The sequence below is a fragment of the Tenebrio molitor genome, chromosome 4 (genome assembly GCF_963966145.1).
Source record: "Tenebrio molitor chromosome 4, icTenMoli1.1, whole genome shotgun sequence".
NCBI lineage: Eukaryota > Metazoa > Arthropoda > Insecta > Coleoptera > Tenebrionidae > Tenebrio > Tenebrio molitor.
This window is the reverse complement of record NC_091049.1, coordinates 23,513,561-23,538,968: the sequence shown is the minus strand read 5'-3', so window position 1 is coordinate 23,538,968 and position 25,408 is coordinate 23,513,561. Positions and strand designations below refer to the sequence as shown.

Here is a 25,408-nt window from a genome sequence, read left to right as displayed (position 1 = left end):
TGTTATTGTAACTTGTGATTATTTCCTCTAAAATGGTGGCATTCCTCAAATCTCTATGTAAAAGATGGTGGACGTGATCTTTTCCTTTTTAATTTCAAATCAGCGTTGCTCTGAGCACGGGCTCGAAATACAACCAAGCGGCTAGCATTTCACTTCCGTGCTGCTCTTGAGGATCAACAGCGATGTTTGGTTTGGAAAAGCGTGCAGTCCAACTCATCCGCTGAGGTAAAGGCGTGGATGAAAGGGATGATATATTGAACTAGCCGATGGAAATATCATAAGGCATCTGGATGCCGGAGAGTCCAGGAAACTTATTCAGGGTTGCACGTAGAGTTGCCGAAGGTGTCGGATTACAACATATTTTGTCGAATCGAGAATCTTCCTGAAGATCAATAGTGATGACAAAAAGGCTGACGAGCAATGCCTGCTTGGAAAGTACCTACATGAGTCAAATTAGAGTTCATTTTGTTGTTAGTGTATTTGTGGTTAAAAATGTCCGAAGATGCTGAATTTGTTAGCTCGGACGTAGAAGAATCAGCAGCATTAGCAGTCAATGCGCTATTACCCGTGAAATCGCGGAAAAAAATATGAGGATTGGTGCCGTGAAAAGCGAGTGCGTGATATTACTGAAGAAGTTCTACTGGCCTATTTTGAGCAAGAATCAAGAAAACTCAAAGGCTCGACATTATGGAGCCCTTTCTTAATGCTGACGTCTACAATCCAATTAAAGAAAAATATAGAAATCAACAAATATGCAAGCCTGATAACGTTCATCAAAAGAAAATCAACCGGTCAGGTTTCGAAGAAATCCGACATTTCTACCAAGCAGGAGATAGAAACGTTCCTGAAGGAAGCGGATAGTGGCACTTATTTAATGATGAAGGTAAATGTGACTTTTCCTTAATTCAAAAAATAACTGTTTTACTCTTTACAGGTGATGTTGATAGTCGGAATCAATAATGCTGTAGTACATATTTATAATAAATAATATAATTGCTGATTTTCATTTGTTTCACTTTTCCTAACTAGGTAGGGAAAGTAGTACTTTTCCTAACCGAAATGAATGTAGAAATGTAAGAATGTTTGATACCTAATTAGAAAAAATTATTTTCAATACATATAAGGTTATATATATATATTTATTTATATTATAAGGTTTTTCGTCAGTCACCCTGTCCAAAAATGCCACACCACTGGTTAATACCTACCAAATCGTCTTTGGAAATTTTCTTCCACAGCAACATTATAATATTATTATTATCAAAGTGTTTTGACAAATGAATACTCTGAGCTTACTTAGTCATTTCGAGCATTTAGAATAAACTTCTCTCTTGTTTATTTTGGTCACTTGATTTTTAAACTTTGTACATTTACTCTTTAATTTCTTGATTTTTGTTTAATGAATGGGTATAGTTCTTTGCATTTTTATATTCAGAAGACAAATCTCTACAATACTGAATTAAAAAAAATGTACAGTGCTATTTGAAGAAAAGAAGCTGATGTTCATCTGTCAAAAACTGGACGCAATATATTTTTTTTTATTTAGTTGGTATTGAAGTGTTTTCAAAATTATTTCATTTGATGTGTCATCTATTCAAATCGGATAAAAAGCAAGATACAGCATCAAAGGTTTTTCGTCACTCACCTGTATGAGTGCATTTAACGCAAGAGTAGCAAGTCAACTGCCGACCTAAATACAAAACTGTCCATTTTATATCACACATGCACATATCGAAGCGCATTCAATTTTGCAGGAAGTGGGATGCTGGAACTGATAACGGAACTTCATTTTTCGTCCAGGTGGGGCGGACCTCTTGCTCTGCATAGCTCTCTTCTCCCATAATGAGGGCGTTCTGCATCTACACCCATCCCCTTTTTTCTCCCGCGAATTGTACATTCTTGTTTATTACTTTTAGTACGGCGTTTATTATTTGTTCTTCAGTAAAGTTGCTGTACTATTATACATATGTTCCTCTTGTGCAGTTCCTCTCCCACTCCCATAGATTTTTTCAAAATAGTTTGTCCATGTTTCTTCTGTGATATTTTTTAATTGTATTCTTTCATTAGTTGTTTTCTTTCAACCTCTTAATATTTGCTAAATCCCTTTTTGTTAGCCATACACGTCATTTCTGAGCTAACCCGGCGCTATTATTCTTCGTTTATTTCTCGTATGCGATTGGTGACCCGTTTTCTTGTTACCATATTTTCATGGTTTTCTTCTATTTAATAATGTTTGTATTTTAAGTATACGCACTTCTTTTCTTTCGTTATTATTTTGATTTCGGTGGTCAAACATTTTTCTTAAATGATTTGTCTTGTTTTACCGCAAGTACCAACAGCTTCTTCACCGGCGTTAGTTAAATTAGATTTTATTTCTTTCCAGCTAATCACTGTATCATCGTTTTTCGGTATGGAATTTTGTGTGATCTGTTCCTTACACCGCGTTGAGTATACACAGTGGGCCGAAAAAAACGGTACAAATTTTGTACGCTCATATCTTCCTGAATTATTAAGTTTTTTATCTACGATCGCGTAAAAAGTAGGCACTTTTTGCACTAAAAATCGTTGTCAAAGTTGACGTTTAGAGAAACTGACGGAATCGTTCTCTAAAAGTTTTAGAGCACGATTTCTCGCTTTTATGGCACAGAACTGTCAGAATACAACAATCGAATTTGTTGGAAACATTGTTTAGAAGTAGGTTGCTAAACGACGTGGTTCTCAAACGACTTTGGTTATTCATGAAATATTGAACCAATGATAATTATTTTATACAAATTTATGTTGAAACCGGTGTGATGATCTCACGATCGTAGATGAAATGTTGTAAGACATACGTGTAAAAAGTTCCTTTGTTGCACTCACATCTTTTAAAATACTCCCTCGTACCTCGGTCGTATTTTAAACCCGTTCGTACAATAAAGGATAACTTTTTACACTTATATCTTAAATAACTATTAAATATTAATATACCAATGAAAAGCCCAATTTTTATAGAAAAGATGAAGCCCTCTTGCTGTGCAGAGCTAGTCCTAACTCAAAAGTTGTGCGTCATAACATGAAGGCATACAAAAATTCTGATTTTGAAGATATTTATTGTTTTAAAAAAATTATCTCAGTTATAAGTTTAGAGATATATGTAGTTCAATATGCCTCGCACTGGCGAAGACGAATACAAATATATATCTGTAATAAAAAGTAAAAATTTGTCGAACTGGTTTTACTGAAAACAAATGACACTGTCACATACAAAATGGTGATAGATCCCGAGTAGAGTTTTTATTTAAAACGTTACTTATTTATTACAGTGTATGATGGACTTGGTACATACTATAATTAATAGTCTTCGAATAAATATGATTTAAACATTTTACAAACAGTAATAAGTACTAAATTCCACTATTAAATTTGCTAAACGGATGATTAGATTTCGGATATATTATTTCCTATTAAATAAAATAATCGTTTTCTGAATTTAGACATATTATCTATCATCTTTATTCAAATAGACTTTACCAAATCTTATTTTTTTTACTTATTTGCACAACTCTGGTATCTATTTGTTAACACTATCATTCGAGAAGGTGCCGCTGTACCAATATATACTCGTACTTACAGACCGATTCAGATAACTTTCCGACCTTGACGAAATTTAAATGCAATTATAAACTTTTGTATGGTTTGGACATTCCTCATAAAAGTCTCAATTATAAAATTTTAAAAATGGCAGTAATCGACAATATTTTTTTGAAGCGAAAACTTCTTCAGGCGAAACGCTAACATGTCATTAAATTAATGAAAGTTAGTGCTTATTCACAATGGACATAAGACATAAGAAATACATAGGAGATACCTAAGAATAATTTGTAAATTTGGGCAATTGGAAAATAATTTATGTGTCCATATAACTCGAATATGTTTCTTCATGCCTTTTTGTACACAACAATAATGTTCACTGAGGTCACTTCTCATAAGTTACGTAAAAATTAATAGTATATCCACTGCATGTATCATGAATTTCTTATGCCTTATGTCCATTATGAATAAGCACTTAAAGCTGCACTAAATACCGATTTTCAACAATACATACGAAGTGGGGAAAGTGAAAGATGCAGCTTTAAGTTTTAATTTAATCAAAATATTTGAGTTGCATTGGCATTGGGTGGAACAGAAAAATGTAATTTATGTCAGAAGATGACCATTTAGAAATACAACCTATCTAAAGATTTTTGGAGAAAATCAACGACATCAATTTAAAGAGTTTTATCTACGATCGTGTAAAAAGTTGGCACTTTTTGCACTAAAAATCGTTGTCAAAGTTGACGTTTAGTGAACTGACGGATTCGTGCCATAAAACTTTTAGTGCACGCTTTTATGGCACAGAACTGACAAAATACAACAATACATACAATTTGTTGGAAATATTGTTTAGAAGTAGGTTGCTAAACGACGTAGTTCTCAAACGACTTTGGTTATTCATAAAATATTGAATCAATGATAATTATTTTATTCAAATTTATGTTGAAACTGTGCGATGATCTCACAATCGTAGATAAAATGTTGTAAGACATACGTGTAAAAAGTTCCTTTGTTGCACTCACATCCTTTAAAATACTCCCTCGTAACTCGGTTGTATTTAAAACCCTTTCGTGCAATAAAGGATAACTTTTTACACTTACCCTTTGCTCCAAAAATATTTTCTTTAAGATACATTAGTAATAATTCTTTGATGTTCGTGTTGACTTGTATTAGATTAGATAGTGAAAATGAAATATAAAAAAAATCATCATCTATCTCTTATTGGTATTAGATAGGTAATTGAGTACGCACTTACTTTTTACATTTTTACTTTTACTGTTAAAAAGTGTGTTCGTTGCTTTACAGTAGAGCTTTAGCTGAGGTATGTTACATTTTCTTTGTCGAAAAATGATCTCAAAATAATCAGCCTACAAAAATTATATTAGGAAATAAAAAATTTGTTCATTTTAGTCAATGCCATTTATTAATCAGGCAAAAAAAACTTACACAAATAAACTGTTATTGATTCATTATTTATTATTAGTTATTACCTTTAATGGTAATTATTGAAAGGGCATAACATAAATATAAATAAAACGTAATTTCTTCAACAAAACAGAGTTATTTGCAAAGTACTGCATTCGTTTATTTACAATAATTTTTAGCCACCATAGATTACCATAAGTTTAGAAATTGTCTTTGATCAGAATATTGTTCTAGTTAACGTAGCATGGAAAAGACAGGACTGTATCTTTTACTATTGATAGGAGCCGCAAACTCACTTAGCGATATCGTTACTTTGCGAAAAAAAAACAAAATTTTGTGCATTACAAAAGAGGTAACATTACCTACGTTTATATCTCCGCCATTTATTGAGAACTCGATAAAATCATTAAGTTTATTAAATGGAGAAGACTGGAGTTACGACAACTGGACTTTGACAGACGGAAGTAAGTCTCTATTAGGATCTGTAACGGATAAACGATGGGAAAGTAAGTACATACTTTTTATTACTTGTTGTAAGAAATTTAGAAAACTGTATTTTGATGGCACGTTAAAATAAGTAAAATGTAAATGAAAATGAAAAATACTCACATAAAAAATATAGTCGGAAATTATACAGGGTGTCGCAAAATTAACGTATTCCAAGGCGGGGGTCTTGTAGGGAAAAATCTCAGGAATCTCCAAAAAAATAAAATAAAAAATATGGGGGGGGGGGGTCTTTACAAAGACATATGGATCTGAAGGTTCAAACTTTTCATCATGTTTTCTTCAAATAAAAAATATAAATGGTTGACATTTATTTTGAAATATGGTGAGGATTATTCTGTAAAATATTAAAACATAAATGAAAAGACATTTCCTGCATAAACAGCTTGTAATGATTTGAATACATTACTTTTTCCGCCAAATATTTGAACCTGCGCAAAACGGTAACAAAGGTGGTCGTGATCGTCATCGAAGCGGAGGAGCCCTACGTTGTGTCTTTCTTTTGGCGGAAAAAGGTTCGGAATGCAAACGGTGAGGGTTCCAGTTGGAAGAGTGCCGCAAATAAAACACACATGTGAGGGACGCAAAATACCTTTTATTAAAAATGCCTGTAATAACTTTGATGAAAATGAAATTGAAACGAATACAAAGGACAGAAATTAAGTTTAACGAAGTACGAGAAATTTACTAGTTGAGTACATCACAAAGATAAACGACAAGATGAATGCAACAATATTTAAAATAACAGAAAAACGGGCACATGACAGACAAAATGACAGTTAAAGCTTCCACAACAAGTAAACGAATTATAAGGCAGTTATTACAGACAGGGACGGATGAAAAACCCTCTTCAAAAACCGTATCCCAGGTATTACTCATATTTTACAATTCGATTAATGACAAAACAATGTTTAATTTGGAACTACGCGGTCAAGGTACGCCAACGGGAGCTTAGAGCTGGAGGTAACAAACTTTCGGCCGCGAGGGGACTCAGAAAAATCTGAGTCGTCCTGAAAGCAGCGACATTTATAGGTACTCGAGGTATCGCGTGTCGGACTACTGTGTACCGACCAATTCCGAGTGATAGAAGCGTTCGGGGTTGTACGATGAGCTTCTCAGAGTCGCATACAGCAGAACTTGTTCCACCTTCCCCAACCAACCGTTTCCGGACAAACTCCCGAGATCCCTATAACTGCGACGGGGGCTTCACGTCAGCTTCTCAGAGTCGCATACAGCAGAACTTGTACCACCTCCGTTATACGGTCCTACATAACCGTCGCCCCCACGGAAATTTGACTAAACAATCCCCTGACCTCCTGAATGTCACCTAGCCCCCGTGTTATCGTACTTACAACAGTTTAACTTTAACTTTCCGAAATCTAGCAACAACACAACGAAAAACAAAAACCGAGTTTAATTCAATCGAACAAAGCGTAACATTAAACGATGAGAAAATCAGCAAAACAAAACGCGACATTAAACAATGATAACATAAGCAAAACAAAACGCAACATTAAACAATGATAACATAAGCAAAACAAAACGCAACATTAAACAATGATAACATAAGCAAAACAAAAACGCAACATTAAACAATGAGGAAATAACAGAGAACAAAATGCGAGGTTAAATAACGATAAAATAAAAAAAACGCTTAAACAGGAAAGAGGAATACAATACTCGCTGGCAATATTAAACAAAACGAAAATGGCGGGTCGGGTGCCGTTAGAAAATGTTAGTGGAAAAAAAAAACAAAATGAACGCACGCGGTTCGGACGACGGCTACTAATTTTCGAAATTACAAGATTGCAAAAAAAATTAACCTCCCGGGAGAAACTTTAGGGATAACGCTTAAAATTAACAAATGGGCGCGTCTTAAAGAAACAGCATGCAACAAAATGAAATCTACAACATACCCTTACCACGTGGTCCTGGTCCCAAAAAAAAAACAAAACACAAAAAAGGCAACGAAAGTGGGATAAATTACCCAGGTGAATTAAAAACGTCGAATTCTTCACGGTGACACAAAATATCTACTCGGAACGGTAGTGTAATCGGTTCAGATGTAACTTACAGATTTTTGGAATCTGGGATCGCTCTTCGCAAGGTCTGTTCGTTTCGAAAAACTAAACAAAAGTGCTCTACCCCCTTCAACCGCCCGCGCGAGCCCGTTTCCTCCCCCCCTATATTTCCGCTTTTCAACAGCGCCCCCAACTCGCCAAGAGTACCAACCCCATCCCTTAGTTCCTAGTCTAGCCGCTAGTACCTTCCCATTTGGCGCGCTCTCGTGGCGGTACCGGGAATTAAAAATTTTAAATTTTAAACTGGGTCACTACAAGCTTTATCTCGAAAAAATAAATGTTTTATTTTTGTAATTTTTGTTCAAAAGGGAAGTACATGCAACATAGCTAGAATATTAATCAGGTACTTTTGAACAAATATTGGCAACTTTGATATTTTTTCAAAGTGGCAGCAATTTTTTTTTTAACATTTTTACTTGGTCAACACGATGTCCCCTACTAAGCCCCAAACTCGGACTACGATAATTTTAAGACATCCTGTATGTATCTAAACTTTTCAAGGGAGCAAAACAATTTGATTTAATTTTTAGGGAAATATTATGGTATTTAGTTATCATTATATCAAATCATTTTCTACTTCTTCTAATGATCATATTATCTACTATTTTAGGCATTGTGATATTTATATTCAATATAAAATAGTATACAGAAATAATGAAATATTTTGTAGGGGTAGGTATTAAAGTATTGAGATAATAGCTATTTATGTAACAAGGCGGTAAAGTGATACTTTATCGAACGAGTTTGGAGATTGCGAGACGAGGCGGAGCCGAGCAAATGAGTTCGATAGACACTTTACTGCAGTGTTGCATACAAGATTTTATCGACTACCATGTAATGTAAATCTCTTTGTTTACTTCAGAAGCTGTAGATTTATATTTTAGAAAGTAAATAACAATTATAAATAGAGAATGGAATTTATTCATTTTTTATTAAACTTCAAAATATTTGGAAGTAAGTAGGTATAGTCGGAGTCAGGTAATAGTTATTTACCTAACGTATGCGGAAAGTGAAATTAATTCAATTAATTGAATTAATTGAAATCGTTGTTTCCGCACTCCGAGAACAACCGGGAATACCGCTTTTGAGGCTATGAGTACAAAAAGTACATTAGTAAGTAAGTAAGTAAGTAAGTAAACTGTTTATTGTACACTGTTTTACATGTATACAAATGGTAACGGTTAGGTAAATACCTGTCTAACACCGTTCCACAATTAAACAAAATAAAAGAAAATAACAAAGTATGACAAAAAAAGGAAAAAAAAAGAAAAATCAATCTTAAATCTAATTACAAAGCAAGAACTTAACATTCGTCTCGAGAAACCGCACACATTAGAACTAATAACAATAAATAAGCAAATCTATAAAACTGGTCACAAAAATCGTTTTATGACTCAATCAGGTAACCAACACATAGTTTTTCTATTTTAGTTCTAAATTGCCCCTCTGGCAGATTTAAATATTCAAGAAATTTATTTAATATTGTAGGAGCCATATAAGAAAAACTACCTTCAAATTTTTTGTAAAAATGTTGTGGTATCGTAAATGTATCGAATCTAATATTCCTACAATTTTCCTCAGACCTTCTAAGCAGCAGCTGATGTAAATAACTCGGAACTTTGGTTAACAAGAGCTTATGCAAAAAGACTGCTGCTTGGAATAAAGTTCGCAATCTGAAATTCAACTCATTGAGTCGCACAAGATGTGGTGTGATATGATGTCTACGCGCAACTTAAGGCAATTTTCATTTGTTAAAAAATAATAGTACACCAAAGAACAATAATCGGAATGTGGATAAATAATAGTTTTGACTAACTGGAGCTTCGTTTGTTGATCAAGCTGAAATTTGAGACCATATACACTTCTCAATTTTTGCATAGACTTCCTATATATATTGTTAATATGTTCTTCAAACGATAATGATCCATTAATAACCAATCCTAAACTTTTTACACTTTGAACCCACTTGACATTTTCATTATTAAGTTTAATGGTAAAATTAGATTCAATGGTTATGCGTTGCCTCTCTGATCCTACTGTTAAAGCCAAAGTCTTCCCCGAATTAAGTCGCAAGCCATGGTCCGTTGTATAAGCAGCAATGTTAGCCAAATCAGAGTTTAGATTATTTATAGCGTCATATGCATGGTCAATATGAAATGAATATTGCAATTGAATATCATCTGCATACATGTGTAATTTGCAATACTGTAAGTATTTTGGCAGATCATAAGTGTATATCGAGAACAAAATGGGTCCGAGGACACTGCCTTGAGGGACACCCGATGTGGTTGCTTTTAACAACGACTGCATCGTATCATCTAAAAATATTTTTTGACGTCTTCCATTTGAATAACTTTTCATAAATCTCAAAGCACCTTCCTGGAAACCAATATGTTTTAGCTTGATCAGTAAGAGATCAAAATGAACAAGATCAAATGCTTTACTTTGATCGAGCAAAATTAAAATTGAGGGCTTTGACTTATCCATCGCATGAGCTAAATCATCAGTTACGCGTAAGAGAGCTGTCCGAGTGCTATAGTTACCTCTAAAACCAGACTGTATGTCAGGTAGTATATTATTTTGATCCAGAAAATGTACTATTTGCACAGCCAAAAGCTTTTCAAAAAGTTTCGATAATGCGGTCAAAATACTGATTGGGCGCAAATCGCTAAATGATGTAGGTGATGTCACTTTAGGAATGGGAATTACATTTGTAGTTTTCCATATTTTTGGGAATTCGCCAATTCGAATAGATTCATTAAATAAATTTCTGATTGTGTCTATGCAATACGGCATTACCAAGTTTAACATTGCAATGGAAATATTATCTGCACCTGATGCGTTAGTTTTTATTGTTCTCAAACTTTTTAGCAAGTCATCGTTCGTTATTTCTTTAAATGAGAACATGGCGCTGCTACTTAAAGGATTGTTGCTATAAAAATTTGCCGTATCCTGATTTATTATACATGAACCTGCAACGTTCAAAAAGTAGTTATTTAATTCCTCAGGCTTGCAAAGTGAATCTGGTAATTGATTCTTAATCTTATTTTTAGTATTTATACCCCAGTCTGATAAGTTTTTCCACAGTTTTTTTGTATCACCTTTACAGGTCTCCAAAATATATTTCATGTAAGCTCTTTTTTCACGGTTAATTGCAGCATTTACATAATTTCTCATTTCAACATAGTATTTACGACTTTCATTCGTCCTTTTCTGTAGATATTTTTTGTATGCCTTATTCTTCTCTCTAATCATTAATCTTAAATTGTAAGTTATATATGGCTTATGATTCTTCTTTTTATTAAATTGTTTTAGCGGTGCGTGTGAATCAAACAATGTAATTATGGATTTATTCAAAAAATTCACCTTATCGTCAATACTATCAATGTGAACTGTATGGGACCATGGAATGTTATGCAATGCATCAAATGCAAAACTGCCCATATCTATATTTTTGATGTTTCTATAAAAATGTTTACCTGAACTTACCTCTGCATTTTTGATGAGCAATTCACAAAATACCAGCACATGATCCGTGCACCCTATCATATCCAGTGTACCGCCATGTGTGCAACTCAATGAATTGGACAAACATATTACATCTATAAGCGATTCACTGTTTTCAGTAATTCTGGTTGGCTCACTAATTACCTGATGCAAATAAAAAGAGTTCATAACGTTAACAAACTTCCGTAATTCCTGTGACCTAGTATTTAAGAAATTTATATTTATATCCCCACTAAGTATTATAGACGTGGTTTCCAAACACACAGTTTCCATAACATCACACAATTCATCTAGAGAAGATTCTACATTTGCATTTGGAGGACGATAAACAACCCCAAAACCAATTTTTTGCTTTCTAAAATAAAGAATTACCCACAACTGTTCAAGGATCCCTTCGGGAGCCGACTTGTAACAAATTTTAAACTTGTAAGATGACTTCACATAGCAAGCAACCCCCCCACCACGTCCAACCCTATCTACCCTGACAATATTATAGTTTGGTATATGAATAGATGTATCCAAAACGTCCTGATTTAGCCATGTCTCCCCAACACCAATTATGTCGAAGTTACTGTGCAATACCGTTTCCTTAAATGTATTAAAACAATTACCAATCGACCTTATATTTACAAACCCGATCTTAAAGTTTAGTTTTTTGACTTCAAAATTACTGGATTTCCATTTTAGTCCAGTCAAATAAGGCGAAAAAAGGGGTGAACCTCGGAATGAAAGATAATAAGCTACAAACTTGTATAAATCTTTGTTTCGACATTTTATAAGTTGGCTCAAAAGTCTCATAGAATCTCGTGTACGCGAGTCAAAATATTGAAGGTCAAAGGTCGCAAAAATCGGTTTTTTGTAAATATCTTGTTTCCCTTGCTCTAAATGACATTTGGAGTTATTACAAAAGTTGTAGAGCATAGAATTCTCTACGAATTTGGTCTTTAGGAATATTTGATACATTTAACCGTTCTTGAGATAGAGCGCTAAGAGTGGGGAGCGTTAAGCCGTATGATGATAACGCTAGGTAACTATGGACTCCAATACATAGTACGATTTATAAAGTTAATTACTTACTAAAAATATTATAATATGAAGAAACCTTAATTATTTACTAATTAATATAGGTATTATATTAATAGATACCTATGTATTATTCATACAAATCAGACATCGTTTTAATAATATTTAGGTACTTAATTTATATTAATATGAAATAGTTTAAATAGGTACATTTTAATTATATTTTTATCTATCATAGTTATATTTTAAGTAGCAAAGAAATTAAGTATTTTTTCTTTGAAATGTGTAAACTCTTGAATACCTAGGTAGATTACTATCAATTATTAAAATGTTTGAAAAACATTCCAATTTGGGTCAATCAGCTCAAGTATTTCAGCAAGAAAACTGTCCTCTAGAAACATTTTTGAAAATGGGGTACGTGTCTTTTTAGCAATGTATAATGCTCCAAAATCAGAACACAATATTGACAATTTTCGATATACGCAATTCATCAAATCAACAAGACTCAACAAACCGATGCAGTTATCATCTCTTCCACCTACAAATGCAGCAGCTCAATCATGTCATCACCATCAGGAATGGGGGTGGATATTGCAAAATGACATCCTGGAACCGACAACAACATTATTACCACCAGCACCAGAAGAACTGCTCTATAGGATATCTTGCAATTGCAAGAAAGGCTGTGGTTCGAGTTGCGGATGTAGAAAATTAGGCTTGCAATGCTCCTGTTTGTGGTCAGTGTAATGGACAACCATGCCTTATTGCTTCATCATATCTAGATGATCTTAAAGAAGAAAGTGAATATGCCAGAATATAACAAACAACGAGGATGATGATAATGAATTGGAAATTCAAGTTGAGCGACCAGAAAAGGAAGACGATGACGAACAAGAGGAATATTAAGCTGCATGCTTGCTATTAATAATAAAAATAACAGAAAAAATTCCCCTCACATTTAAACTTGAATCGTAATAGATTTACGCTAATCTGTTGGTAAATAAAAAATACCATATAATTAAAATGTAGTTAAACTATTTCATTGTAATATTAATATAAATGAAGTCAATATTACTAAGCAGATTTATGAATAATTTTTTCGTATCCCACCTCCACCCGGCGGCACGGCAATTTTGCCGGAGTACATACACTATTACGGATAATACTATCAAGTAATAGTGCAGTGCTTATCAACATAATTACCGGCGTCTCGCCTCCACATTTTGACTTTTTTGTGTTTTATGTTCTGTGTCAATGTTAAGGAATTTCCTCACGATGTGACATGAGTATAATAATATACCATTTTGAATTTCAACCACCAATGTATTCTCTAAGTCCAAAATTTTTAAATTTTTAAAAAGAGATTGCGGTACTATTCCTGTTGCTGAAATTATAAATGGTAAAATCGAAATTTTTTCTAAACACCAAAGATTTCTCATAGCAACGGAGAGTTCTAAATGTTTATTAATTTTTGTATTATATGTCTGTGTTATATTGTGTGAATTTGGAACAGCTATATCTAAAAGATATGCTTGCTTTTGTTGTTTATTTAAAATAATAATGTCTGGTCTGTTATGCTGAATGTGAATGTCAGTTAAAACTGTCCGATCAAAATATAATTTGTAATTGTCATTTATAATACCATTAATATCTAGAAATATGATATATTAATTAGTAAATAACTAAGGTTTCTTCATAATTATAATATTTTTAGTAAATAATTAGCTTTACAAATCGTAGTATCTAATATGTAATGAAGCCTAGCGTTATCACACATACGGGTAAACGCTCCCCACTCTTTGTGCTCTATCTCAAGAACGGTTAAATGTATAAAATATTGCTTAAGACCAAATTTGTAGAGAATTTCATGTTCTACAACTTTTCTAATAACTCTAAATGTCATTTAGAGCGAAGGAAAAGAGATATTTACAAAAAAACGATTTTTGCGACCTTTGACCTTCAATATCTTGACTCGCGTACACGAGATTCTATGAGACTTTTGAGCCAACTTATAAAATGTCAAAACAAAGGTTTATACAAATTTGCAGCTTATTATCTTTCATTCCGAGGTTGAATCCCTATTTGACTGGACTATTTATATATTTCACATATAGCCCCTCTTCTCCCTGCTGCGTACGTTCTCGTAAGCTGCCCAGAGTCTTCTTCAGCTGTTCCCGTTGCATGGCGGTCTTATCAGTGGTGATACTAATATTAGGATAAGCATCACGAACTTTGCGTTTATTCTTCAGCACCTCAAATACGTGGTCGCGCGATCTTAATACGATTTTTAAGGGTACAGGCTTGTCCAGATTTCCCCTTTTTGCAAGTCTATATGCATTAATGGAATCTGTCGGTATATCAGGTGCAATATTGCTAATAATCTCCGATATCATACGTAGGTCAGCTGCACGTCTGTTAGCTAGATTTCCGGTTTGCTGTTCAGGGACGTTAAACATTATCAAATTTCTTTCCCTTTGCTGTCTAGATAGACAAAGTGACACTTACTTTCCTTGAATCAGTCTATGAAAATTGTATTTTCGCTATGGTAGTCGATAAAATACATATACAGTGTGGAAACTACTTATGGAATAAATTCAGTAATTTCAAAATTAATGACATATGTCAAAAACGCTGAAAAAGGTCAATTTTTATTTCTTATAGTGCTTATTTTAAGTTGCTTCATTTGTTCATGACGTTTTCATGTGTTCATGACATTTTTGAGCTATGACGTCATCATTAATTTTTTGAAATGACAACCCCCACTTTTTTCTTCCCTTTCCGATAGCCCTTTTTACTATCTAAACAACGAATGAAAACAATTGGTACCTTACATAACAATTTTTTTTGAGAAAATGACAAATTTTATTTCAAAAATTTAATTTAATTTTTAATGTAAAAATTCTTTTGTATGGGTTTATTTAAAATAAAAGATTTGTTTTAATAGACCAAACAGTTTAGAAGATTTAAGGCAGAGAATTCGCGCTGAAATGGAGCAAATAACCCCTGACATTATTGAGCGCTGTGTACAAAGTGTCGGTGAGTGCCAAATGGTTGGCGGGGGACAATTTCAACATTCACATTAAATTTTATTGTTAGTCTTAAATGTCTGTTTGTTATTGTTTAAGCTCAATTAAAATTTTTACATTAAAAATTAAATTAAATTTTTGAAGTAAAATTTCTCATTTTCTCAAAAAAATTGTTATGTAAAGTACCAATTTTTTTTATTCAACGTTTAGGTAGTGGGAAGATCTATCAGAGAGAGGAGAAAAAAGTTGGGGTTGTCATTTAAAAAAATTGGTGATGACGTCATAGCTCAAAAATGAATAACGTCATGAACAAATGAAACAACTTAAAATAAGCATTATGAGAAATAAAAATCGACCTTTTTCAGCGTTTTTGACAAATGTCATTTGTTTTGAAATTACTGAATTTATTCCATAAGTAGTTTCCACACTGTATAATATCCTTAACAAAGAACAAATATTAAAAAACCTGTTATATTTAATTCTGCAAATTGGATGAAACTGTTTGCCATATTTATCAATTATATAATTTATACATAAAATCGTGAGAAAAAGAGTTAACCATTTAACGCAAATATGCTTTACCATTTGTTTCTGCTCTAGATTTCGAAGTAATTAAAACAAATTACAAAAGATTTACTCCCGTCCAGTCTGTTTCATTTTCGCTACATTCACCAGAGAAAGTGGAAATGACTATCAGTGACGACCAGAAATTATACGAAAACTATATAAAGGTACAAAAAAATGGATGGAATCACATTTCGTTTTTAATAAGAAATAACAGCTTATTTTACTTGTTGAATAATAAAGTAATTAAGCGAGAGGATGGATTTCACCCACACCAAATTATTGTTAAAACTAAGAATGACATCTTTTGGAAAATACACAATTGTGAGTATTCAAATACGAAGGCAGTGATTTGAGTGATGTGACATAGTGTTATTTAGTTAGTTAACGTATTAAATCATTATTTTTCAGATCAATTTATGATGTCGGAAACAGTTACGCATGGAAAACATACAACGTTAAAACTCCCCCATACTGGAAACTCTTGTTTCTTGTTGTACCTATCGTTATGTGAAAAATGTCTTCTCGCAATTCCAGAATTGAACCGAGTTTACATTTCCACAAATTACCCAAGTTTTTTAAATTCTTGGCAAGTCTATCATATTGAAACAGAACCTGGTACAAAAAAGTTGAGTTTTTTTAAAACAAAAACAGATAACAGTATGCTCGGATACTGGGGGATAGATTTACACGAATGTCCTACGTCTGACATAGGTAAATTTGTTTATTTTATTTTTTTTTACAAGATAATGGAAAATTGTTATCTTATACAATAAAACACTATGAGAAAAGAAAGATACCTATGAGAGAACAATATTTTAAATTGTAAGTACTAGTCCACTCCGGTCTTCTAAATCACTGTTTTAATTATAATACCGGGTCCGGCGGAAATAAAAATGCAACCCACAATACATTTCCAAACTTAACGTAGTTATTTTCAATATCGTATTGAAAAAAACTTCATAGCTAAGTCTGTTTTAACTTTTCTAAATCAAAAAACACGTTAATCTTTGCAAATGTATTGTGGGTTGTATTTTCAATTCCATCGGGCTCATTATCACTCGTGAAATACCCTGTATAATTCGCTTTTATAAATACGTTTTCTATCTTATTTCTTATTAATTGTGTTGTTTTTCTTATAAAAATGTGGAAATATAAAGTTAAAAGCAACTTTCATTTCTAATAAATCTGTATTTAGTTAGCTACAAGGTAAATCCATCTGAAACAGACGAAAACAATTATTTATGTAACATTTTGAACCGCGAATATAAAATGGAACGTCTAACGGAGCCCAAAAAGAAAACTATGAACGTAGAATTATGTGAAGATCCAAACTGCAAGTGCATTTGGGGTTATACTGACACATACCACCATAGTAAGTGATTGTTAAGCACTATTTTTACAAAAAATTGCATATTGTGTACTCCACTGAAAACTACTCTATTGTAAAAAAAATTACGCTTACATTTATTACAGCAAGTGAGTTATCTCAAAAGGACTGCAAACGGGCATGTAAATTATGCAAGAAACTCACCATTGAGGATCCTGTTGCAGGTAAATTAATGTTATTGTCAGAATAAATAAGAAGCTTATTGGTCATATTATCTTGAATCGAATATTGCCCCAATTAACAACATTTATTAATTGTTAGTTAGTTTCCAACATAAAAATTGTCCCTCACTCTATACAATGCAGTGTATTGGAATTATGATGATATTTTTACCAAAAAAGCGAACCGAAAATTTCCAAGAATAAGAAACCCAATTTATCCCACGTTGTGTTCTTTGAGAGTTGGAACCGTTGGCAACAAAATTTTTTCCAACATCGATAATGAAAATGATACTTTCATCACTCAATTTAGTGAGGAAAGTAGGCGTTTGCATCACTAGTGAGGAAAATGGAGAAAGTAAACTCACTAGTGAGGAAATCTACTACATTAATAATAATCTACTACCTACTTATTAATATAAAAACTTAAAACACTGTTATTTGCATTAATTGAAATCCAGATACGGAAAATTAAAAAAATAGGGGAGTAAAATAATTATAAAGAATTAAGACTCGTTTTCATAAACGATGTTGGAAAAAATAGTATACACAATTCGTGATCAAAGTGCGATTTTTCAACTCGCAATACTATCCGCACTCGCTGACGGCTCGAGAGTATATCATGTATTGCTCGTTGAAAAATCAGGCACTTTCATCACTTACAGTGTAATATACACATAAATAAACGAGTGAAGTTAAAGATTGGTTTTTGGAATTTTGATTTACATTTAATTAGAGAAATTTAAATCATTCCCTTTAAAATAATTCACGTACATTTTAAAACATGTTGCCTTGACAAAAATTATTATAGGTGATAAAACATTGAAAAAAGTGGAGAAACCCTAACTCTTTCATTAAAACTGTCTTTGTTTGGTATAATAAACTATCGGGTGTTTTTTTCAATTTCACCTGGTAGTAGGCGTTGAAGAGTCGATTGCGAACGCACCACTCGTGTAAAAATGTAAAATTTAAACAGCTGATCAGTGATCCGTAACCTGTATAGTGCGTTCACAATCGACTCTTCAACGCCTACTATGAGGTAAAATTTAAAAAAACACCCGATATGTATTTCGATTAGTATTCAATTAACGTGACGTTCATCAAAGATGAAAAGTGTTTTTTGACTACAATTTATTGTTTACTGTGACTTTCAAACTTTTCTAATTTCTAGCTTTCAAGAATGGTAACCGGGGATTAAACTTAAATATCACGTTAATTGTGATAACAGTATTAATTACATTATCTTTGTTCGTTACATTAGTGGGCTATGTTTATTATTACAAGAGATACCGCCAGAAAAATAATAATGATAACAAAATTGATACGATGGAGAAAATAATGCTAATGATAGTGCCTAGCGAAGAAAATGGGGCAACTGGTACGAATATTAAAATAGAGTTTTTAGAAAGCTACTTAAAAAAAACAATGGTTTCAATTAAGCAAATCGAAACTCAGTTTTCCGTAAGTGGGGCACCAATATAAAATTATTAATGTTATTGATTTTTATAAAGTCTTTTCAAGAAACACCAACCAAATCATGTGCAGTCGGTTTGGAAAGTAGAAACATTAATAAGAATAAGGATAAGTCGTACATTCCATGTAGTGCATAAAATTGTATAAATGAAGAATTACGTAAACACATGATATATTTTCAGATGATGCCACCAGAGTTATTCTTCAGCCATTGGAAGGGATGGGTACGGATGATTACATAAACGCCACCTACATAAATGTAAGAACATGAACAATATTTTTTGGCCTCCTTAACTCTAAAAGATATGTTTACACATTTTGAACAGCTACGGTATTTTGATTTTTACACACTAACCAAACTATCTGTCATTTTACCGCACGGAGTGAGTAAACAAACACTAAAATTTTAAGCTTACAGGGACCTTCAAAAAAAAACTGTGAGCTTATCATAAATATAGTTCATTTATACTAAGACAAGATACCGCTACCGTTCAGTTTTAAAAAATTAACATAATTTAATTATTTTTGTCTAAAATCTGATGGCGCCATCTTGTGCTGTAAATCGTATAATAGATAACTTTCTGCCATTTCATTAATCAAATGTCAGTTTTTGACAGGTTTTGCGAAATTATTGGTTACAACAAATTTCAAATTTGGGAAAACGAGTAATGGGTCGTCGGCCAAAAAAATTATTACAATACTAATGCGGTAAGCATTTTACATGGTTCGGTTTTTGTTAAAACACTCCCCCTTCGCAGTCGTGCTTCAATATAAAGATCTCGCCCTGTAAAATCTAGCCTGCCGCATTTGTAATGTAAGTAACTATCATGCAACGAGTGCATAAAGTAATATTTTTTATACGGACGGGAAGTTAGACATGGTAATTTTGTAACTGAAAAAAACATTTTTTCTACTCCTATACTTTAATTGATTTATTAGACATTTACTCTGTACTTTAATGATATTCATTAAGATGCAGATTTTTCATTAAAACAAGTTTATAACCAATAGAAGTGCAGCACTACTATGTAGTCAATATCAAATATTGCCATGAGCATCTGACAGATCTAGAATTTATCAATTTTGACAGTCCATAATTTCTTTTTTCATTATTAGAGCTAGTCGTAGAAAAAATAGTGTATGCAACTCACATTTAATGGCTATTGAGATACTCGTATTCGTTACGACACTCGCTTACGGCTCGTGCCGTAATTCGCGCATACTCATGTCTTAATAGCCATATTATGCACGAGTTCAATACAAGATCGCTTCTACAACTGTCTCAAATTTAAAAAACGAACAATATCAAAACTTAAATCTAAAACTTGACGCCTTTTACGCCGAGATCGCAAGACAACTTGAATTCTTTTCTTCTGCGGTCCTCTTTTTTACAATATCTACTGTTTTCGCTATAAACGTGACATAATGTGGTGCACTTGTAGGGATATGACCGTTCAAAAACTTATATATCTTGTCAAGAGCCGAAATTTTATACCATCAAAGACTTTTGGAGGTTAATTTGGCAAGTAGAAATAGAAACAATTGTAATGGCAACGAATTTTATAGAAAATAAAAAGGTTTGTTTTCCAATAAGGTGTCGTCACAGAATTATACTTTGTTGTCTGTAATGATTTGGATACATTACTTTTTCCGCCAAATATTTGAACCTGCGCAAAACGGTAACAAATGTGGTCGTGATCGTCATCGAATCGGAGGAGCCCTACGTTGTGATTTTTCTTTTGGCGGAAAAAGGTTCGGAATGCAAACGATGAGGGTTCCAGTTGGAAGAGTGCCGCAAATAAAACACACATGTGAGGGACGCAAAATACCTTTTATTAAAAATGCCTGTAATAACTTTGATGAAAAAGAAATTGAAACGAATACATAGGACAGAAATTAAGTTTGACGAAGTACGAGAAATTAACTAGCTGAGTACATCACAAAGTTAAACGACTAGATGGATGCAACAATATTTAAAATAACAGAAAAACGGGCACATGACAGACAAAATGACAGTTACAGCTTGCAAAACAAGTAAACAAATTATGGTGCAGTTATTACAGACAGGGACGGATGAAAAACCCTCTTCAAAAACCGTATCCCAGGTATTACTCATATTTCACAATTAGATTAATGACAAAAACAATGGTTATTTGAAACTACGCGGTCAAGGTACGCCAACGGGAGCTTAGAGCTGGAGGTAACAAACTTTCGGCCGCGAGGGGACTCAGCAGAATAATCTGAATCATCTTGAAATCAAGCGACGTTTATAGATATTCGGGGTATTAATGAACGTCAGACTATTTCACCGGCCAAGCAAGAGTGACAGAGCGTTTCGGGGTCGTACGAGTAGCATCACTAAACAGCATAAGCGAATATTTAGCTCCACCGTCCCCAACCAACCGTTTCCCGACAAGCCCCCGAAATCTCTATAACCTCGACGGAAGCTTCACGAAAGCATCCCGCCGCCGCATAAGCGAAGACCTAGGTCCGCCCCCGCTAACGGTTTTTAAATAACCGTAGCTTCCACAGAAATTTACTAAACTACCCCACGACTTCCTGATTGTCACCTAGCTCCCACAGGGGCGCACTTACAACATTTTACTTTAACTTTTCCGAAATCTAGCAACAACACGACGGAAAAAAAAAACGAGTTTAGCTCTATCGAACAAAGCGTAACATTCAACGATTTGACAATCCAACAAACAAAGCGCAACATCAAACAATGATAAAATAAGCAAAACAAACGCAACATTAAACAAGGATAACATAAGCAAAACAAAACGCAACATTAAACAATGAGGAAATAAAAGAGAACAAAGCGCGAAGTTAAATAAGGATAAAATAAAAACACTTTAAACAGGAATACAATAGTCGCTGGCAATACCAAACAAAAATATGGCGGGTCGCGTGCCGTTAAACAATGTTAGTGAAAGAAAAACAAAATGAACGCACGCGGTCCGGACGACGGCTACTCATTTCCGAAATTACAAGATTGCAAAAAAAATGAACCTCCCGGGAGAAACTTAGGGATAATGCTTAAAATTAACAAATGGGCGCTTCTTAATGAAACAGCATGCAACAAAATGAAATCTACAACATACCCTTACCACGTGGCCCTGGTCCCAAAAACAAAACAACGGACAACGCACGTGAGATAAATAATTGCCCGTGTGGATAAAAAAAGGAACTGCCGGATTCTTCACGGGGACACAAAATATCTACCCGGGACGGTAGTGTAATTGTTCGGATTTAACTTACAAATTTGGGAAACTTGGATCGCTCTTCGCAAGGTGTGTTTGTTTCGAAAAACTCAACAAAAGTGACCTACCCCCTTCAACCGCCCGCGCGAGCCCGTTTCATCCCCCCCTATATTTCCGCTTTTCAACAGCGCCCCCAACTCGCCAAGAGTACCAACCCCATCCCTTAGTTCCTAGTCTAGCCGCTAGTACCTTCCCATTTGGCGCGCTCTCGTGGCGGTACCGGGAATTAAAAATTTTAAATTTTAAACTGGGTCACTACATGTCTTTTCAGAGAATGTGTGCCGAGTACTGGCCGCAAAAGTTGAACACTTTGTTTGAATGTGGAGAGATGACAATTAAATTAGTTCAACAAGAAAATTATGAGTACCATGACGTCCGAGTTTTTCAAATCTACTACATGCGGCACTGTAGAAGAATCAAACATCTTCAACTCAGATGGGACACAGATACGACGTTGTACCCTAACGTTGTAGTACCAGTTGTAAAATATATAAGACAAATTACCGAAAACAGTGTTGTTTTAATTCATTCCGGGTACAAAATTTTAAAAATATACGAAATATTAATTTAAAATTAATTGTTTCAGGTTTGGAGTAAACAGAACTGGGATTTTAATTTTATGTGATCTAGCGTTAGCAATGGCGAGTGCAGAGAATGAAGTTAATTTTTACGCTTTGATGAATCACATGAGAGAACAAAGACCATATATGGTCAACAAGATGGTAAACCTGATTTCTCACTTTAGGGAATCTTTACACCGAAACTAAATTTTAGGAACATTACTTACTGACACACTTGATCGTTTTGGAATGTTTAATGGAATTAGAAACTCCATTCAAAAAATCTCTTGCGGACAATTTCGACAATAATGTTATTAAACAGCAGCTCAGCTACTTAACACGATTTAGCTGGCACGATAAGCTAGTTAAATCTTGGAACCCCAAATCCCCAACCCCTAAAAATAACCTTCCGTCTCCAACATATGGTTAGTTTTCTTGAAACATAGAGATCTCCTTTATTGGTTTTACGTTTTTAAGTTGACGGTTATAAGAGAAATAAAAAATATTTAGTCATGCAGCAACCACAAAAGGAAATGTCTTCCAGATTTTGGAATGTGGTAGTAGAAAACAAAATTTCTCACATCTTATTTTTAAATAAACTTAGAGTAAGTAGGCACAGCGTAAATAGTTATTTTATACAACAAGTGCAAAAAGTGAATGATTATTGCATGCGACGTGAAAATTGTCCCAAGAGCCGAGTGGGACAACATGTCAAGTGCAATAAGACTTTTTGCACGTGTTGCATACAACATTTCTTCTACGATCGAACAAAAAAAACGAGAAAAAAACAACGATAAACAACAGTTCAGTCCTGTACGTCGTGTGTGAAAAATGCAATGAACACTCACTTTTTGCACGATCGTAGACAGACTGTTAACAGATGCGTGCAATAAAGACTTTTTCCACTAAAAACAATGCAATGAACACTCGCTTTTTGCATATCGTAGAAAAATATAATTTGAAGTCTCATTTCGTACCGATGAAAATAAAATAGATTAATTGGTTCGAAATTTAGGGAAAACAATTCCTGTGGCCTACAAGGTGCAACACTTTTTCAAAAGTAATTACAGTGAGATATTTGGTAGGCGAGAACACAGGTTACGTAACAAAAACTCAGCTAGAGTTGCAAGTGTATAAGAAAAATGGTGGAACAGTGAGAATTATAAATTTTTTAATCCAAAAACGAAATGACATGTTTGTTGTAGATATTGTACGATAATTTTGTTGAAGTATTCGAATTTACTGATTGGAATGATAAAGAAAAACTTCCAAATGCAAATGATAATTTTTTCAAATTATAAAAGATTTTAACTATGCAAAAAATTGGACACTTTTGGTGGCATGCAGGTAATTAATAACATTGTTATTTATTTCTATTAAAAAAACATTGTATTATTAAAACAGCGATGGAGTCAGAGCTTGCGGTTGATTTGTGGTGTTATGCTACATTCTTGAGAAATATGAAAACGAAGTAGAAATTGATGTGTGTAATGCCATTCGTATCGCAAGAAGAAAAAAATTTTGTGAATAATTCGGTAATGAAGAAACTGTAAAATTTTAACCACAGTTTTCAACGAATTTTCTTTTTAGAAACAAGTAGCATTTATATATTCCTTTGTTCAGCATTACTTTCGAAATATTGAAGGTTATGAGCATATAGAAGAATAACAGACTTTTCTAGAATCTTATTGACATCATTTGCAATTTTTTTGTAGAATATACATATTGTTATTTTGCTTAATTGTAACAATTAAATAAAAGAAGAAGAGTGTATCCCTTAATTGATGTATCTGGTAAAACTTTCCATTTATGTTGAATCATTATAACAACAGCGTTAGTTTGGTATTTAGTGGGGTGCTTCCAAGGACGGACGCAATCAAGATTTTGGGGAAGGTGAAATTCTCAATTTACCAACTAGATACATTAGTTAAAATGTATATGTTGAAAAATATCAGCGATAAGACATATGGAAATATACAGGCCGTATTGAAAATGAAATAAATATGTACGAGTAGGTAAGTATTTTATTCATGATTGAATGCAGGCTGTTATGGAAGTCCATGAGGAAACTTTAATCACCGGTACAGCTCGGAGGAAACTCCCAGAATTTATTTATAATTTTTCTAAAAGCATTAAGTTTTTATACATTGAAACCCCTTTCCATTTTGTTTTAACTTTCCATTTCAAAATAATCGCAATGAAAAATACGAAAGTTTTTACAAGTTTTTACCCAAAAAGCGTATCCCCTGTTTACAGGAATCATTGACGAAGAGCCAAACTTGAGAATAAGAAGACTTGCCCTACGTGTAGATGTTTCTACTTTTATTGTATCGCACATTACGTGAACAAGGTTTACATCTCTTTCATGTCCAACGGGTTCAAGCTCTTCAACCTGGAGATTCAGCTCGCAGGATGGCCTGCTATCAGTGGATTCTCCAAAAAATACATGAAGCACCAAACTTTCTCAGGCAACTGATGAAGCTGATTTTAACGTGAGGGAGTATTTAACAACCATAACACCAATGTGTGGTCTGATGAAAATCCTCATCAAGTCATGGAGCGCAGGCTTAAAGAACAATTTTCCATAAATGTATGGGCGGGAATAATCGGATCTCGTTTAATTGCACCTCAAATTTAACCCCCGTGATTAAGTGGTACAGCGTACTTGGAATTCGTCAAAACGTGTCAAATGAGCTGTGGGAAGATGTACCTTTAGCCACACGACGCGACATGTGGTACCTACACGACAGTGCACCTCCTCATTGTGCTACCGGATAGACTAGGAACTTAGAGACCGGGTTGGGAAGACTGCAGGTAGAGGGTAGATAGGGGGAGAGAGTTCCTTTTTTTGGCGGTTC

At 33.8% G+C, this 25,408-nt stretch overlaps 1 protein-coding gene across 3 annotated transcripts; it reads left to right on the top strand.

Moving 5' to 3' along the window:
* The first annotated feature begins 4,773 nt into the window (after positions 1-4,773).
* LOC138128404 (receptor-type tyrosine-protein phosphatase alpha-like) lies at positions 4,774-24,331 on the top strand. 3 transcript variants are annotated; one of them, XM_069044606.1, is made up of 18 exons: positions 4,774-4,897; positions 5,236-5,507; positions 15,743-16,030; positions 16,118-16,420; positions 16,905-17,081; positions 17,183-17,260; positions 18,426-18,715; positions 18,766-18,853; positions 18,910-18,986; positions 20,170-20,304; positions 22,262-22,524; positions 22,577-22,712; positions 22,765-22,975; positions 23,028-23,155; positions 23,566-23,703; positions 23,756-23,897; positions 23,955-24,085; positions 24,141-24,331. In XM_069044606.1, exons 2-16 carry the CDS (start codon positions 5,246-5,248, stop codon positions 23,849-23,851), a joined length of 2,670 nt encoding a protein of 889 aa, XP_068900707.1. In that variant the 5' UTR covers positions 4,774-4,897; positions 5,236-5,245; the 3' UTR covers positions 23,852-23,897; positions 23,955-24,085; positions 24,141-24,331. The 3 variants fall into 3 exon arrangements, with proteins under 3 accessions (XP_068900707.1, XP_068900708.1, XP_068900709.1); XM_069044607.1 differs by lacking the exon at positions 20,170-20,304; XM_069044608.1 differs by lacking the exons at positions 23,756-23,897; positions 23,955-24,085; positions 24,141-24,331 and having other exon boundaries at positions 23,498-23,699.
* Positions 24,332-25,408: the final 1,077 nt, after the last annotated feature.

Coding starts and splice junctions, on each gene's coding strand:
- LOC138128404 (XM_069044606.1), top strand. CDS start 5,246: ATGGAAAAGACAGGACTGTATCTTTTACTATTGATAGGAGCCGCAAAC. Junction 22,976..23,027: donor CCTTCCGTCTCCAACATATG/GTTAGTTTTCTT, acceptor TACGTTTTTAAG/TTGACGGTTATAAGAGAAAT. Junction 23,704..23,755: donor ATAAGAAAAATGGTGGAACA/GTGAGAATTATA, acceptor TGTTTGTTGTAG/ATATTGTACGATAATTTTGT.